Source organism: Asparagus officinalis, chromosome 3 (genome assembly GCF_001876935.1).
Source record: "Asparagus officinalis chromosome 3, Aspof.V1, whole genome shotgun sequence".
NCBI lineage: Eukaryota > Viridiplantae > Streptophyta > Magnoliopsida > Asparagales > Asparagaceae > Asparagus > Asparagus officinalis.
The window spans coordinates 88,495,966-88,514,019 of record NC_033796.1 but is presented as its reverse complement, the minus strand read 5'-3'; the positions used below and the strand labels follow the sequence as shown (position 1 = coordinate 88,514,019).

General features: G+C 35.6%; 1 protein-coding gene across 1 annotated transcript; it reads left to right on the top strand.

Annotated features, from left to right (window-relative positions):
• On the top strand, positions 10,711-17,214 carry LOC109834446 (uncharacterized aarF domain-containing protein kinase At4g31390, chloroplastic). The gene is made up of 14 exons (XM_020402465.1): positions 10,711-11,101; positions 11,183-11,389; positions 11,907-11,996; positions 12,071-12,217; positions 12,453-12,617; positions 12,993-13,133; positions 13,411-13,590; positions 14,734-14,929; positions 15,256-15,383; positions 15,548-15,619; positions 16,206-16,318; positions 16,394-16,541; positions 16,671-16,740; positions 16,855-17,214. The coding sequence occupies exons 1-14, from the start codon at positions 10,883-10,885 to the stop codon at positions 16,917-16,919; spliced, it is 1,941 nt and encodes a 646-aa protein (XP_020258054.1). The 5' UTR covers positions 10,711-10,882; the 3' UTR covers positions 16,920-17,214.

Here is an 18,054-nt window from a genome sequence, read left to right as displayed (position 1 = left end):
GCTCTTGTGAAATTTGCTTCACAAACTAAAACCCTCAATTGCTTAAAAGCTTTTTAAACCAAACTTAAACAAAACCTTAAACAAGTTTAAACCCTTGTTAAACTATTTTAAAACAATCTCTTAGATAGCTTGAGAGTTGAAGACAATGGGGTATTTATACCCTCTCACAACTCAGCCAAGAAACCAGAGCAAAAGACAAAACAGCCCCAAGGCAACGGTCAAAAAACTAGCCGTTGGAAGCTGAAAACAACATCGTCGGTCGACCGGAAAATTCATCGGTCGACCGGAAATTTTATCGGTCGACCGGACCGGTCGACCGACAGGCTTCTGTCGCCCAGAGAACTTTTGACCTCAGGTTCGGTCGACCGGTACGGTCGACCGAAATCTGATACATGAAAAAAAAATGCTGAAAACTGTTTTGTTGATTTTAAAACCCTGTTATCAGAAAGGACCTCCCAAATAAAAAATATCATCATTTTATAAAATAGTCCAAAACATGAAAACCTGAAAATTGATATTTTGATATTTTGACTTAAACAACATTTTGAAACCTTATGAAATGATTGTATAGACTTGATAAAAGATATAATATGTTGTTATGAAGTCTATAACCTAGAAATACAATATTTTCATAAAATTGCATATTCTATGCAATATATTCAAAACACTAAATATGATTTCATTAAATATAAGCTTGTTAAAGGTGAAATCATATATAGGCATATAAACATGAAACAAAATAGTATTTTCCAATTCTATTCATTTGTTTCATAGTAAAACTTGAAAACTATCAAACCAAAACATATATGTATATATATAACTATATATATACAAAAACCAAAACGTGTATGTGTGTATATGATTGAGCTTAAAGTACTAACACACATAATATAAATTCCTAAACTAAATTACCCAAGCAATGATCTTGATCTTCAATAAGCTTGACTTGGTAATCTCGCGGATGAAGCTTGAACTTGGATCTTGAACTTTGAATAGCAAGGCTTCACCGACATTCCGCCAACCTCCTTTGGATATGATCGTTGAAGCTCTATTCCATCCATCCTCCAACAACGTTGTTTGTCTACAAAACATAGGAATGCACAAACACTAGACAAACAACATTAGTAATAAATTGTTTGTTAAACATCATCAAAACAAGAAGGCCAACAATCTCCCCCTTTTTGATGATGACAAACAATTTACAAAAAGGAATATATGCATGAAGGAAATGAACATATACAAGATAATAACTCACATGCATATAAACAAACAAGATAGATATACTCACAATATTTCTCCCCCTTTGACAACATCAAAAAGGGGACAAAAGAATTAAGAGAGCGAAAGCTCCCCCTACAAATAAGCATGGGTGAGTATGAAGCAAGTATAGGGATTGCTCCCCCTATCAAAATGCCATATAGAATATAAGCAATAAAGATCATGGCAAAACATATGTGAGCAAGCATACATGAATATGCTAAAAATTTACTCACATACATGAAGATAATGAGAACACATATAAATATGTCAATATGAAAATAGTGTCTCATTAACACAAAAAAAAATATAAAAACCATATAAAAGAATAGATTTATGAAATCAAAAGAAGAGGAACATGAGAATCATGCAAAAAGTTTTCAAATGAAAACAATTCAACCAAAAGAAATCATAAATCAAAGTTTATATTCAAAAACAATGTTTGATCAATAAAGAAAAATTTTCTTTACATAACTTGATCAAACCACTCATAGAATACATTATAAAGCACGAATAGATGATCCATTAGCACAAACACATAAATATCATCATATAAGTGAATTATAATGAATTCAAAAACAACAAATCAAAACACAATTTTTAAGAGAGGCAACAATTATATCAAGCTCTTGAGCTTGTTCCAACCCATATAATCATTTTAGCATCCGGTAAACTTGATTTGGGAATAAACACCCAATAAACCCGAAGGGTTATATAAATACAAACCTCTCATCTAAATCAAAGCTAGGAATTATGAAAACAAAAGAATTTGACCAATAAAAGGAATTGTTTTCATAAAAGTTTAAAATACATTTTTCAAAACCAAGAAAAATCTTGGTTTAAAAATTATTTTGGCACCCAAATATTGTCTTCAATAAGCTCTACTTGGTAATCTCGCGGATGAAGCTTGAACTTGGATCTTGAACTTTGAATAGCAAGGCTTCACCGACATTCCGCCAACCTCCTTTGGATATGATCGTTGAAGCTCTAATTCCATCCATCCTCCAACTTGTTGTTTGTCTACAATAAATACGAAAACACAAATACTAGATAAACAACATTAGTGGTAAATTGTTTGTTAAACATCATCAAAACAAGAAGGCCAACAATCTCCCCCTTTTTGATGATGACAAACAATTTACAAAAATGATATATGCATGAAAGGAAATGAATATATAAATTACAATTCACATGCATATAAACAAGAAAGAATATACATATACTCACAATATTTCTCCCCCTTTGACAACATCAAAAAGGGGACAAAAGAATAAGAGAGCGAAAGCTCCCCCTATCAATAAGCATAGGTGAGTACCAAACAATTATAGGGAATGCTCCCCCTATCAAAAAGCCATATAGAATATAGATAAAGAAAGATCATGGCAAATATGTGAGCGAGCATAAATGAAAAGATATGCTAAGCATCACTCACATACAAACAAGATACAATGAGGACACATAATGATATGACATTATAAAGATAGTGTCTCATTATAAAAACCATGTATAAGAATAGATTTATGAAATCAAAAGAAGAGGAACATGAGAAACATGCAAAAAAGTTTTCAAATGAAAACAAATCCATCAGAAGAAATCATAAATCAAAGTTTATATCCAAAAACGATGTTTGATCAATGAAGAACTTGATCAAACCACTCATAGAATACATTATAAACCACGAATAGATGATCCATAAGCACAAACACATAAATATCATCATATAAGTGAAGTATAATGAATTCAAAGCAATCAATCAAAATAAAATCTTTAACAAAAGAATTTCAAGAGAGGCAACAATATATCAAGCTCTTAAGCTTGTTACAACCCATATAATCATTCTAGCATCCGGTAAATATGATTTGGGAATAAACACCCAATAAATCCGGAGGGTTATATAAATGCAAACCTCTCATCAAAACAAAACAAATAATCATGAAAACAAAAGATTTTATCAATTATAAATTTATTTTCATAATCAAAATATTTTAAGACATAATTTTAAAACCAAGAAAGGAAAAAGTAAGAACACTAAAATTCTTGGTTTAAAGTTTAAATTTGTTTTGGTACCCAAGAACTCTTGGTACCAAAAGATTTAGGGACATGACCCCTATCATTAAAGTTCAAAGCCTTAGGGTTATGAACCCTCTTAGGCATATATGGTGCACGAACACGGTCATAACAAAAATTACTCAAATGACCCTTCCGATTGCAATAAGTACAATGGAAAGGAAGCATTTGCTTATGTTGACCAAACGGTTGTGCACGGGAAACTTTAGAAACATTTGCAAACATGGATGATCTTTTAAAATTATTTTGCAAATGTGAAACTCTCTTTAAATCAAAACAAAATTTGGCCAAATGACCAAATCTACCACAATGATCACATCTATACACATGAGCATGCTTATGATGAGCAATGGGTGCATGTGTGTGTACATGTGATGAAGAAACTTGATGAGATGCACAAGAAGGATTAATATTCTTATGTTTTTGTGCATCATAGCAAAATTTAGCTAAATGGCCTTTACGACCACAAATGGAGCACTTGTAAACTTTGCTATACAAGTGTGCATAGTGTATGGGTGATTTACTAGATTTAGCACACTTGTCCATAAGTTTCTTATGGTTATCAATGCATATTTTCAAAGTTGAATCTAAAGATGAAATACTATTTTTCATAAGATTCAAATCTTCATTTTTAGGCACATATGCATTTTTAGAAGTAGAACATAAATAATCATTTATAAAGGAAGCAGTATTATTTTGTATGTTCTTTACTTCTAACATGGCATTATCTCTTTCATGAGTTAAACTAGCAACGTTTGAAGTTAAAGAAACATGATCCAATTTTAATTTTTCATTGTTTTCTTTAAGGATCACATTTTCATTAGAAATAGTTTCAAACTTAGATGCTAACAACTCATGATCGGATTTCAAAATTTCATGCTTGCTTTGTAAATTAATGAAATCATTTTGCAATTTGTTAAAGGCATGTAATAATTTTTCACTAGCACAAGCAAGTTCATCATTAGGTAAATCATTAATAGATTTGAACTCGCAAACCTCACTAGGGCTATCGCCTAGTGGCCGTGTGCATGATGCTCCACATGAACTTGAAGCGGGATCCTCCAAAGCTTGTCGGATCGCCTCCAAGTCTCCTTGATGTGCTTCTATAAATATCCATAAGGTGTAAGCACTATCAAAATGAACAAACTTGTTAGACATAGATGAGTTAAAAGCATTTAACAAATATTCTAACAAAATGTTGTTCATAGTAAACATGCGATGATCATTTTTATTCCACTTGGATTTCTCCAAAATGGGCACAATATAAGCATCATCTATAATTTCCCATAAATCAAAATGTTTAGATCTAACAAATAGTTTAAATCTAACACACCATTGGGCATAGGGGAAATTGTCTAATCTAGGAGCAACACTAGAATCATAGCCTAAACAAGATGCATCATTCATATTCATAATTTGTAAAAATATGCAAGCAAGATGCAAATGCAATCAAAACAAGATTAGCACAAAAATATAACTTGGATCTTTAACTCAAGGCGATTAGACCTTAAATCAAAGAGCACCAAGCTCTGATACCAATTGTTAGACCCTAGAGGGGGGGTGATTAGGGTCTTATGCTAATCTAATCCGATTAAATGCCAATTAAAACTAATTAATAAGTTATCCTAGCAAGTATAAAATACAACAAGATACGTAAGCTAGGATAAGCAATATGAACAAATGAATATATCCTATCAATGAGATATTACAAATATATGAGCAAGGATATATGAACTAACACAAGGGTAAAATAAACAATCTACACAAGTGATAGGGTAATATGATGAGCAATACACAAAGGCGATATAAGATATGAAAACAAGAATAAGAACGCCAATGCAATCACAAACAAAACGATATGATCACGGAGTTCGGTCTAACCACTTGACCTACGTCTCCGCTCCTCACCTCGAGGAGATCTCCACTATCACAACCGGGTTTTCTACGTTCACCCGAACAACGTTTACACCTCACAATACAATCACTATGTAATCACACCTCACACACTAAGTGTTGGTCCTAGCCCGTGTCCTCCTCCTCAAGTGCTCGGTTACAACCTCTCCCTAGGCACGTCAACCGACGCCACTCCTCTTGGATTCGACCCCGTCTCTCACCACACACTTCTCTCGGTGTACAAGTGTATTACAAGTGAATCCTCACAATAAGCACAATATAAATCAAATGATTTGTTCTCTAAACAAGGTGAGAACTCAATTAAGCACAACTCTTAGTCACAAACCCACAACCCCAAATTATACTATGAATGTAAATACAATAAGCTCAAAAGGTTGTGTGTGAACAAAGAGATATAAATCAAAACTAAACTCAATGTAGTTCTAGCTAAATAACAATGATAATCAAATATATAAAATAGCTAGAAATAGAGTTTAGAAAACTTCTCAATATATCAAGAGTGGAGGGAGAAGAGTTGGATGCCCAAACACCAATAGATGATCTCCACAAGCTCTTGTAGAATTGAATCACAAAACCGAAACACTCAAATGCTTAAAAGCTTCTTAAAACAAATTTAAACAAACACTAAACAAGTTTAAACCCTTGTTAAAACTTTTTAAACCATTCTCTTTTTGCTTGAGAGTTGAAGACAATGGGGTATTTATACCCTCTCACAACTCAGCCAAGAAACCAGAGCAAAAGACAAAACAGCCCCAAGGCAACGGTCAAAAAACTAGCCGTTGGAAGCAGAAAAATCACTCGGATAGTCTTATTAGCTGCTAGCAACCACCTGCAGCTCAAGAAAGTGAGGTTTAACTGCCGCTCAGTACCCGGGAGACTGAACCTAGCACCAGTGCAGCCAGTCACGGTCCACAACCATGCACGAAGACCGTCCACCAGACCTCCATGAGCCCGCCCAGTGAACTTTTGACCTCAGGTTCGGTCGACCGGTACGGTCGACCGAAATCTGATACATGAAAATCTGTATAGCTGATTTTAAAATGCTGTTTAAAAATATCAAATAAATTCCAAAAAATGTAAAACTTTGGGAAATGATTGTAGACATGATAATAAACATGCTACAATGACTGGTTTCGAAAAAGGACTTCCCAAATGAAAAATATCATCATTTTACAAAATAGTCCAAAACATGAAAACCTGAAAATTGATATTTTGATATTTTGACTTAAACAACATTTTGAAACCTTATGAAATGATTGTATAGACTTGATAAAAGATATAACATGTTGTTATGAAGTCTATAACCTAGAAATACAATATTTTCATAAAATTGCATATTCTATGCAATATATTCAAAACACTAAATATGATTTCATTAAATATAAGCTTGTTAAAGATGAAATCATATATATACATATAAACATGAAACAAAATAGTATTTTCCAATTCTATGCATTTGTTTCATATATAAGTCCGAAAACTATAAAACCAAAAGCATATGTATATATATATATATCACTATATATATATATGAAAACCAATATAATGTGTGTGTATAGATATTTGAGCTTAACGTATTTAACACACAAACCATCACCGGAAGAAGCGAAAGTTCCTTCTTGTAGGCAAGCTGAACTGCAGGATAGATCACTTCCAGTCGCAGAGCATCACCAGACTGATACGGGACCACACATTTCTTCAACCAGATGGTGAGATAACCGGCAAGGAGGGTCATCGGATGAATCGGCGCAGTCGCATGGAATAAAAATGATCTGAACTTGGTCCCTGCAGGAAAGCCGCTCTCAGGACTGCTATTGATATAGGAACGGGCATCAGTCTTCTTCAGCAGCTCATTAACCTCTGAAGGAGTCAGCGGTGCCAGTTCAAAAATAGCTTCACCAGAATGGCTCTCCAGATTCCTGAACAAATATGATGCGAACTGCTTCAGGCTCACATTTGCTTTGGTCCTCTTCGCTAGGGGCTTAGACTGCGCCAAAGCAACTCAATTAGCGGATATATTTACCAAGCCTCTTGGTGAAGATGATTTTTGTCGCATAAGAAATGGTTTGGCCTTTTGCACTATGTGAAAGTTCTATTTGCTTGCTTGTTTAGTTGCATTTCACATACATTTTTGTTTATTTTTTTACCCCATTTTGATGGTGACAAAGGGGGAGAGAAATCTCCTCATTTGTGCACATAGTAAGGAGGAGCTCATAGAGAGGGGGAGCTCATAGATAGGGGGAGCTTCTATCTATGCCATATTTATTTTGATCTTATATAATGGTTGGTTATCATCATAAAAAAGGGGAAGATTATTAGCCCTTATGTTTTGATGATGTTTTACAACCACCATTATCGGTACTAATGGCTTGTTGAGTGAAAATATAGTGAATACGTATATCAAGCTTGTTAGTGCCATATATGGAGGATTGGATGGAATATGTGCTACAACGATGATATCCAAAGGAGGGGGAGGCATAGTGATGAAGCAACGTTCATTCAAGAACACAAAATGCAATAAGAAGTTTCATTCAACTCAAGCTATATCAAGACTCAAAGAATTGTATTCAACGTGAGGATATTAGCTAGTTTTTATTTTCTCTCTAATGCTAAAATGTAGGCAAGTAGTTTAGATTTAAATTGAAGCTATTGGGATATCACACACACGTTTTCATATTTATAGTTTTGAGCGTTTTTACAAAATACTATTTTTCACAAGTATGAGGACCTATTCACAAGTATATCAAGCAACGTTCATTCAAGAACACATATTCCATCCGAGTCAACATTAGGTGATTCGACTAAGGTGGAATGCTTGCGGGTCTTTGGCCGCCAATTTAATTGGGGCATTGCGTGCAGAAGTACACATGTCCGTTGCTGCTAAAGGGTCACACTTTGGTGATTGGAAACACCATAACACCATGTTTATAGATTTTAACTCAAAATGAATCTGACTTATTTTATAGTAAAAAATAAACAAAAAAATATTTTGATATTTAACCACGTACATTGTGCGTGCACAAGAACTAGTGAATACGTATATCAAGCTTGTTAGTGCCATGTATGGAGGATTGGATGGAATATGTGCTACAATGATGATATCCAAAGGAGGAGGAGGCATAGTGATGAAGCAACGTTCATTCAAGAACACAAAATGCAATAAGAATCTTCATCCAACTCAAGCTATATCAAGACTCAAAGAATTATATTCTACGTGAGGATATTAGCTAATTTTTATTTTCTCTCTAGTGCTAAAATGTAGGCAAGTAGTTTAGATTTAAATTAAAGCTATTGGGATATCACACACACGTTTTCATACTTATAGTTTTGAGCGTTTTCACAAAATACTATTTTTCACAAGTATGAGGACCTATTCGCAAAATTCTTTTTCCAAACAATTTGTTATTAGTGATAAAAACATTTTACAAAGTTTCACAATTTTTAGAAGTCAAATGAATATTTTACAGATTTTTAAGGAAGTCAAAAACAGTGTTTATGTATGTATCAGTTCGCGATCGACGGCGCTTGAGCTCATTCGTCAGTGGGCAGCAGAAACTTTCACGGTCGACCACCGCGGTCCACCGTGAGCTCGAGATTTCCACGATCGACCGCAGAAGTCTCTGGACCTTTTCTCAGTTTCTGAGCTGTCTCGCGGTCGACCGCGAAAATAGCACGGTCGACCGCCGCTTAATTCAAACGGTCTTCTGGTACAATTCTCAACGCCGATTGTACACAATCTCAGCGCCGATTATTTTCCTGGATTAAGGGGATTAGGGTATGGGTTTAAACAGCTGGTTTCTCCTATTTAAACTCATACACTCCTTCTTCCTCAAGAGTCCCCAAGCTTTTGAAAAACCAGAGATTTTGTTTATTGAGAGCCAAAATTTTTAAAACATGTTTTCTGTGTTTTCTCAAGTTCGCATCCCAGCTTTAGTTTAATCTTTCTCTTTACCATAGGGACTTGTAAAGAGAGAGCTTTTACACCATTGCTACTGTTTGAGAGCTTGATCTTGTGAAGATCAATTGTGTGGGAGTATGATCTAGTGGAGATCAACCGTGTAGTTGTGAGATCGTGAGGAGATCGTTGTATAGAAGAAGTTTCGGCTTTCAAACCGGGTTGTATAGTGGATTTCTCCTCGAGAGTGGGGAGCGGGGACGTAGGTCAGCGGACCGAACCTCGTTAACACATCACGCGTCACAAGGATAACGATTCCTAACTCTATCTCTATTTCTACTGTTGTTCATTTTGTGGTTTGTTGCTTGTCTTAATTTTTATTGCACTTTTATTAGACTTAAGACCCTAATCACCCCCCCTCTAGGGTCCAACAAGAACTTCTGCATTAAATGAGAAGCGATTGGAGGCATGATGGTGCTGACATGATCCGATGAATCATAAAAACTATCGGGGCTAAAAGCATGATGGCGTCTGTCGAGCATTAAATGTGATGTGACATGTTATCAGTGGGATAGGCTCGAGGCTGAAGTCGTCATTTGACTTAGTCGAGAAGTAACGTCTTTCGAGTCGACCCCGCAATGGTGTCGAATAGCTAGTCGAATGTGCTCGTAGCGAATCGTCTTTAACAAGAGATCCGGCAAGTTCAGCCATCCGAGTCAACATTAGGTGATTCGACTAAGGTGGAATGCTTGCGGGTCTTTGGCCGCCAATTTAATTGGGGCATTGCGTGCAGAAGTACACATGTCCGTTGCTGCTAAAGGGTCACACTTTGGTGATTGGAAACACCATAACACCATGTTTATAGATTTTAACTCAAAATGAATCTGACTTATTTTATAGTAAAAAATAAACAAAAAAATATTTTGATATTTAACCACGTACATTGTGCGTGCACAAGAACTAATAAATACAATAAATAGCATATTACAACTATTCTGATCCCTTTGCACCTCTATTTGAGTCACCTACAACCACAAGCGGGGTTCCCCCAACGTTTGGAGCTAAAATTCCTTAAAAAATAGGGTTAGTTGTACTTAAAGGCCACTAGTTTCCCCGACCTTGCACTTAAATACATTATAGTTTCAAACAGAATAAAAAAACGCGCTGAAGTATTTAAGTGTTGAAGATGAATACCCATAGCTAAAAAAATATAGGCAACGTTATCTTTACTCTACATCACATAACATAGGGTATTCAAGTGAAACTCTTAAAAACTTTGTGGTATGTAAGTAACTCCATTTACAATCTTTGGGACATCTATATGCAACATTGATAAACAAGAGGGCTCGTGCATCATTTTGAAACTTTGTGGCATTTATATATAAAACTTAAATATATTAGGGAACATTTTCGTTCGGTTTGAAAAAAAGAAGTCATTTTAAGTGCAAGATTGGTTAAAGTATAGGGAAGTTAAGTGCAATTAAGCCTAAAAATAAAAGAAATTAAGAGAGGGAAAAGGAAGATAATCCTGTGGTGCATCAAAGTGCAGCTCCCCAAGTAAAAAGTAGGGTACTTCTCCGCCGTGGATTGATTTCGTTTGGCGCATTATTGCGTGGCAAAGCGCCAGTTTTGCCGCCACCACTCAGTCACCCTTATCCCTCCTACTCCTCAATTCAGCTCGAAGATGTGATAAACAAAGTTTCAATTTTAGATTCCCCAACCCCTAAATTCCCTTCAAAATCCCCAAAAATGGAAGTGATGATCTGCAACACGATCAATCCTCTCACATCTGAGTCCGTCAAACCCAGCAAACCCCGCTTCCAAAATCCAACCTTCACTCCTCGCAGAATCACCATCACCCCACCTCGAGTCCTCGCCGAGAAATCGAGCAGCAGCAGCAGCGCAATGGAGCAGCTCGACATCGAGCGTGGTGTCTGCATCCCCTTCAGAAAATACACCCCGGAAACAGTAATCAATATCATCCCTTATCCAATTCAAAAGTTTCAATCAATTTTTAGCCCTTACTTGATGTTGTTATTGTCAACTTAGGTTAGGAATAGGGTTCTTGAGTCGCAAGGCGCGATATTGTCTTTGGTGGGGAGAGGGGTGGAGATTGTTTGGAGCTTGGGGCTGTATTGGTCCACTCTCATGTATGATTGCTTTGTTGGGAGGGATCAGGAGGTGGTCCCTTTTCGAGCTCGGCAGCTTAGGAACCTTCTCTGTGATCTTGGTCCCTCTTTCATCAAAGCCGGCCAGGTTCACTATCTACTAAACCTCACATATCGTTTTATTATTGGTAAATTACAATAATTCCCCTTCATTTTTGCGCTGCTCTCATATAGAAATTTCCACACACACGCAGCAAATTTGTGGCCGTTAATGAAACTGTTAATTTTACAACACAGTTTTCTTCATGTCTGAGCAGACATTTGCACTTGGGCAGATGTCATTTCAGAATCTACGTATTTTGCGAGTTGAAAGTAAGACGGCAGAGAAAGATAGTTTTTGGATAAATTAATAATCTTTTTTTTTTTTTTTGACTAACCTAAAATTCTGCATGCAAACTGTCTGACCAAATATCTTAAAAACCTAACTTCATTATACAACTCATGGTATCATCAATGAACATAGATAATAAGTTTTTTGGTTGAACTATCTTAGATGAAGGAGGTTCTCGAAAACATTATATATAAGAATGGGATTTCTTGAAATTTACATGTTATTCCTTTATTTTCTTGCAAAATTTGGTATTGATAGGATGCAAATACTGTAGGTTCTGGCGAATAGACCTGATATTATCAGAGAAGATTACATGAATGAGCTCTGCATATTGCAGGATGATGTTCCTCCGTTCCCTAATCAGGTAGATGCAGGTGGATTGATGTTATGACGTGTTATTGTTAGGGGTGTTTACATTTTTATTTGTGGGCTATGTAGGTAGCATTTGCCATCATTGAGGAAGAACTTGGGCAGCCTCTTGAGAGCATGTTTAGTAGGATTTCGTCACAAACGATTGCTGCTGCAAGTTTGGGGCAGGTGTACCGTGCTACCTTAAGGGAGACAGGGGAGGATGTTGCTATAAAGGTTGAGTATGTGTGGCTAGTGTAAGACTATCGTTTAGTTTATCTTTATCACCAAGATGACTTGTTGATGATGATCATTCAACTGCTTTACTTGGAAAAAAAATTGCATACATGAAGCTAATGTCGAGTCATTTCACTTTCATGAATGCTTATAAGTTCAGTGTCGAGAACCATGTTCTCTTGGTGTTTCACTTTTACGTATCTAATTTCTTTTATTCTGACGTGTTATTGTACAGGTGCAAAGGCCTGGAATAGAACCAATAATTTACCGGGACCTTTTCCTTTTCCGCACTCTGGCTTCCTTTCTGAATGGTATAAGTCTGCAGAAACTGGGCTGCAATGCAGAGCTTATTGTTGATGAATTTGGTGAGAAGCTCTTAGAAGAACTTGACTACACTCTTGTAAGTTAGCTTGATCTTAGTCATTATTTCTGTAAACTAAACATTCTACCTTTAATTTGAGCAGACTGAAACACACTATAAATGAGTCTACCTCTCTCTCCAATTAAATGCATATATGGCATCCCTTCTCTGTTCAGAACAAAGGACTAAAATTTCTTTAAGTTTATGAATTAAATCGCTTAATATTTCTCATACCTACTATGACATATCGCTAATATACGACCTCTAAGATGACCATGATGTAGAATTTCAATTACGTTGCCATACTGTGCCTTATAAGAATAATATTGTGCACCATTTAACTTCAACCATAATTATTACATGAAAATTCTATTATCCCTATCCTTCAAACTATAATGGTTTTATTGTTTTTAGGAGGCTCGGAATATGGAGGACTTCTTGGAGAATTTTAAGAACGATCCAACTGTCAAGATTCCTAAAGCTTATAAGCAACTTTCTGGATCGCGTGTTTTAGTAATGGAGTGGATTGATGGTATCCGCTGCACTGACCCTCAGGTAGTCTATTGTTTGATATTTGATCTTGTTATATTTGAATGCAGCAGCCGCTCGTGAGTTTTGCACTTTCTCTTGGAGGAGAGCGGAACTAGCGGGATATCTTTTTGTGGTTTGTCGATGGATGGCTATCATTGATAATCCTAACTTAAAAATAAAACAATTTTTTATTTTAAATGTTCATATTATTTTAAGTGTATAAGGTCACATTTGAAAATCTTTATGCCATTTGAACTATATTCTTGATTAAAAAGTATCCCACTTATTTTTTGTGCATCAGGCTATCAAGGAAGCTGGTATTGATGTCGACGGCTTTTTAACTGTTGGAGTGAGCGCTGCTCTGCGACAGTTGCTTGAATTTGGTTTGTTCCATGGAGATCCCCATCCTGGAAATGTTTTTGCAATGCGTGATGGTCGTATTGCTTATGTTGATTTTGGTAATGTGGCAGTCCTTAGTCAGGTCAGTTAAATTCAAATTGTTCTTCCTTCAGAAATAACTTTTTCATTTTGTTATATATTTGCAGGCTGATGTTTGCAAATGAGACCATATTCTGTCAGTCTCATCCTTGCCGAAATTTAACAATCCAAAGTTAATAATACAAACAATCTGGAGTTTTATATACTACTCCGTGACTGTAAATCAAAGATTCAAAATATTGCTTCATAGCTCATCATTAGCTAGGTTCTAGTTCTGGGTTTTTGCTTTGGATCACATGTTGCCTCAATGTACCATTTATCTACCTATGGAGGTCGCATCCCATAACTTTTTATGCTTCACACTGAATCAGGAAGCATTGTATTTTTACTAGAGATCAATCTATATTATATATTATCATGGATGCAAAATCCAACTTTTCACTGATTAGAATGATTCACAGGCTTACATCATGATATGATTAGTTTTGGTCATTGAGATTCTTCTATGCAGAATTTCTTTTTCTGAGGTAAAAAATAAGGCAAGATACGCCACTTCAAATTGTATTATAAAAACTAATATATACAATAGGCATAAGAAGGATTATAAATCATAGTGCCATAAGTACTTAAGAGAAGGAATTAAAAAAAAAAAACAAAGCAATCCATGAGGAGGGTGAGAGGACCAGAGCCGTCAATCCTCACAAACATAGATTACCCGATTTTTATAAGCTTCTTAAAATACTTATGAAACTAAGATTATAAAACAAAACTTCCATCCAAAGATGAATGGAATAAAACACCAAAACCCAGCTGACAAGCCCAGCTTGAAGCCAAACATCCACCCAATTTACAACCAATATTCTCAAAAGGTATTACAAAGAAACAAAACTTCCATGCAGATTTGAAACCTTTTAATTAATGAATCATAAAAATATTGAAAATTTTCAAGACTTGTGGTATCTCTGTGCACATATAGGGGAACATGGGACACGGTGGTATGCGTGCAAACATAAATCCTTTTTACATTTCATTCTACACCATTATTTTACTAGACAAACAATACAAACAAATGTCATAATTCAATTCTAAACTAGTAGATAGTGGCACTATCTTGATTCCAAGGTATTGATTGATGTTCACCTTTGTAATGCAAAGACTCACTGTTAACTTGATTCTTTTATTTCAGCAAAATAAACAAATCCTAATTGATGCTGTTGTACACGCTGTGAATGAGGATTATGTGGAGATGGCCAATGATTTCACCAGGCTCGGTTTCCTTGCTAGTGGAACAGATGTTTCTCCCATTATACCAGCTCTCGAAGCAATATGGCAAAATTCAGTTGGAAAGGGATTGGCTGACTTTAATTTCAGAAGTGTTACAGGTTAGCTTTGTTGTCATTTATTCTGTTACATCATCATTATTACTTGGATTTATGCAGAACTATTATTTATATAAATCATTCCTTTTACCCAAATCCCATTTTCACTCACAGTCACTTAATTCTTTAATTCATATAGACTTCTTCTTGCAATGCTTATGGAGTATAATATGGTGCTCCATGTGCACACATGTTTCGCTGAAAAAATTTTCATTTTAATAGCCCTTAACTCTATAATCCATACTCATAGATGCGTGCACATGTTAATCTACCATATCGTCATCATACTTGAAGTTTCAGTGATGATTTGCATGCTAACCATGCTGCAGGAAAGTTTAATCAGCTAGTTTACCAATACCCAATTCGTATCCCGGAGAGGTTTTCCCTTGTCATTCGTTCTTTGTTGACTCAGGAGGGCATATGTTTCACACTAGAGCCAGATTTTAAATTTCTTGAGGTAACCACTCTTATGTTCTGTGTCTATTTTTATGTCTGATGATTAATGAAAGAAGGGTCAGATCATGAGAATTCATATTGAAATTAATTGGTGTTGCTTCTTCAATTTGTTTTTTTTTTTAATTTTCTTCTGGAAACATTTCAAATAGCGCATAACTTTTGCAGGTTGCATATCCTTATGTAGCCAAACGTCTACTTACGGACCCTAATCCTGCTCTTCGTGAACGCCTTATTCAAGTTAGTTGCAGATACCATTACTCACCTTTCTTCCCCCATAAGTTGTATTCCATTTACCTACGCTTGATGTTTACTTGGCAATTAATCTGTAGCTCATGGATGTTCTTTTTTTATATAGAGTTTGGCAATAATTACGTCACTACACCTCAAGTTCATTCTATTGTAAAATGCTTACAATCTAGTAAGGAACATAATTACTTTTTCAGAAGAATCATCATGAGAACCAGTGGCCACATGAGGAAATTTTATCCTTAAGAGTATGTAGCAGTTGAAAAGTCAACTCTCTACCTCTTCATTTGGTTATCGTCAGTGTCTATATTGATCTGTATTGCTTCAACCTAGATATACTAAAGTCTTGTGCTTCCATACTATGTCCATGGATTTAGGGGAGGAAATTTTCTAGTAAAAGAGCACATAAATTACAAAATGCAGTTGTAATTTTGTTTTTGTATTAATGAGTTTGTAGCCCTATTTATATTGAGCCATTAACCCAACCTTATCCAGTTCTTAGACTTAGGGCAACACATTGCACTAACTATTTCTTGCCAATTTTCAAAAAATTACGTGGATCGTCTTATCGTTGCAGGTTTTATTTAAAGATGGAGTATTCCAGTGGAAACGACTTGAAAATCTCATTACTCTTGCCAAGCAAAATGTGACCAAGATGAGTGGCAACCCTGCATTGCAAGTCAAAAACACGTAAGTTGCATAAACTCAGTCTACTAGGCTAATATGTTTTGACTTTCTCTAAGTACGAAACCCCAACTTCTTCAGGCAACTTTCAAGAAATCGACAATTTGAAAAGAAATTGGATCTCACGGAGACGATAAAGGATGGAGCAAGGATGTTCTTGATTGACGCTGGCATCCGCCGACAACTTATTATGGCTTTAACTGAAGATTCTAAGCTTCATATTGAAGAGGTTTGCAACAATCTTTATGTGTTGATAAAATTCTAGCTTTTCCATAAAGCCAAAGAGAAGAGTACATGAGAAACAACTATATAATTTGGTCCATGCACTGATCATGTGTTGTTGGGTTTCATGTTGTAGCTTGTGGATGTGTATAGATTGGTGGAAGACCAAATCGATATGCCTTCAGTAGCCTTGGAGGTTCTACGAGGTTAGATATCAACTAGTTAAATCTCACGTCTAGTCATCTTGTAAATTATAGGCACAAGTCTATAATATTTCACTCGCTCTTTAGTGCCTGATAATCTTAAATTCTTTGTTGCAGACTTACCTGCAGTTACTCGTGACTTCATGCTCTCATGGAGTGAATCAGTCTTGTCAGATCGCTGAAAACAATCCGTGATTTATAGGTGATTTATAGGACAGCCACGGTACCGGGAGCAAATTTTGTTCCGATTCCAGAGTTATTCTTGAACGGAGTTACATGAATTGTTTTGGAGACCCAAACCCATTTGTATTAGTCACTCTAGGAACGAATCACATAATATATAATTTATACATCATTTCCTTCACAAAATGTATAGTTTCTTCCAATTCTGTATTGAGTGTATTATGTATATGATAAGAGGAACATCTGCCATGTTTGATAGTTTCAAATGGGAACAACTCATAATTTTTCCGATTTTGATCTAAAAGACAACTCTGAATCTGGTTGTGCGTGCAATATGCTGTTCATTTGGAAGTTTTCTTTCCTTTATTTCTCAGCCTATTCTGCGCTCTAAAGCTGGCTGTGGATTTCTTCCGGTTGCTCGTAGCTTTTGCCTGCATAGAGACGTTCTGGCTCCTGCTTCTCAGAAAGATACTATCAAGATTTGCTGTACCAAGGCTGGCTCCTGTTTCTTAGAAAGATATTATCAAGATCTGATGCACCAAGATTAAGCTTGATTTAATCCAAAAATGAGCAGAGATAAGCTAAGATTAAGCTTGACTTAAACCAAATATATATATAAGTCATTCATTCCAAAAACAAATACCACTATTGGTGTTAACCAACAAAACTGATATTTAAGCTGGATGCACTGCTTCTGTTCACAATATTTGACAGTAGCTTTTCATTATAAACACGTGCTTCCGCCCTCTCTCTTGTATTATTTGATTCATCTACTACAAGTTGAAAGGGTAATCGAGGCTTTGTAATGATTAGAACAAATTGCAGAGGTTTCGCAAACAGAGATTAGCCCTGTATTGTATATAGCAGTTTACGCCTAAACCTATACAATATGGTTTCTGGGTAGGTAATTATCATTCAGATTAAATATTTATCACAACAAATAAATATCATCAGTAGTACCATTATCAATGCATATTATCATTATTACAAGATGGATCAGAGAGGTTCAAAACAAATAGATGCAATAGCTATTATCACACTTCAAAAAAAGGTAAAATTATCACACTTCTAAAAAAAAGTAAATATTCATACATATTGCACAGATATTTTCTTGATGTTGCATCTGCCTTCAAC

Bases quoted from the DNA above. Each gene is read 5' to 3' on its own strand.
- LOC109834446 (XM_020402465.1), top strand. From the start codon at position 10,883: ATGGAAGTGATGATCTGCAACACGATCAATCCTCTCACATCTGAGTCC. The intron at 11,390-11,906 runs GTTCACTATCTA...CAAATACTGTAG, and splicing joins CTTTCATCAAAGCCGGCCAG to GTTCTGGCGAATAGACCTGA. The intron at 14,930-15,255 runs GTTAGCTTTGTT...ACCATGCTGCAG, and splicing joins TAATTTCAGAAGTGTTACAG to GAAAGTTTAATCAGCTAGTT.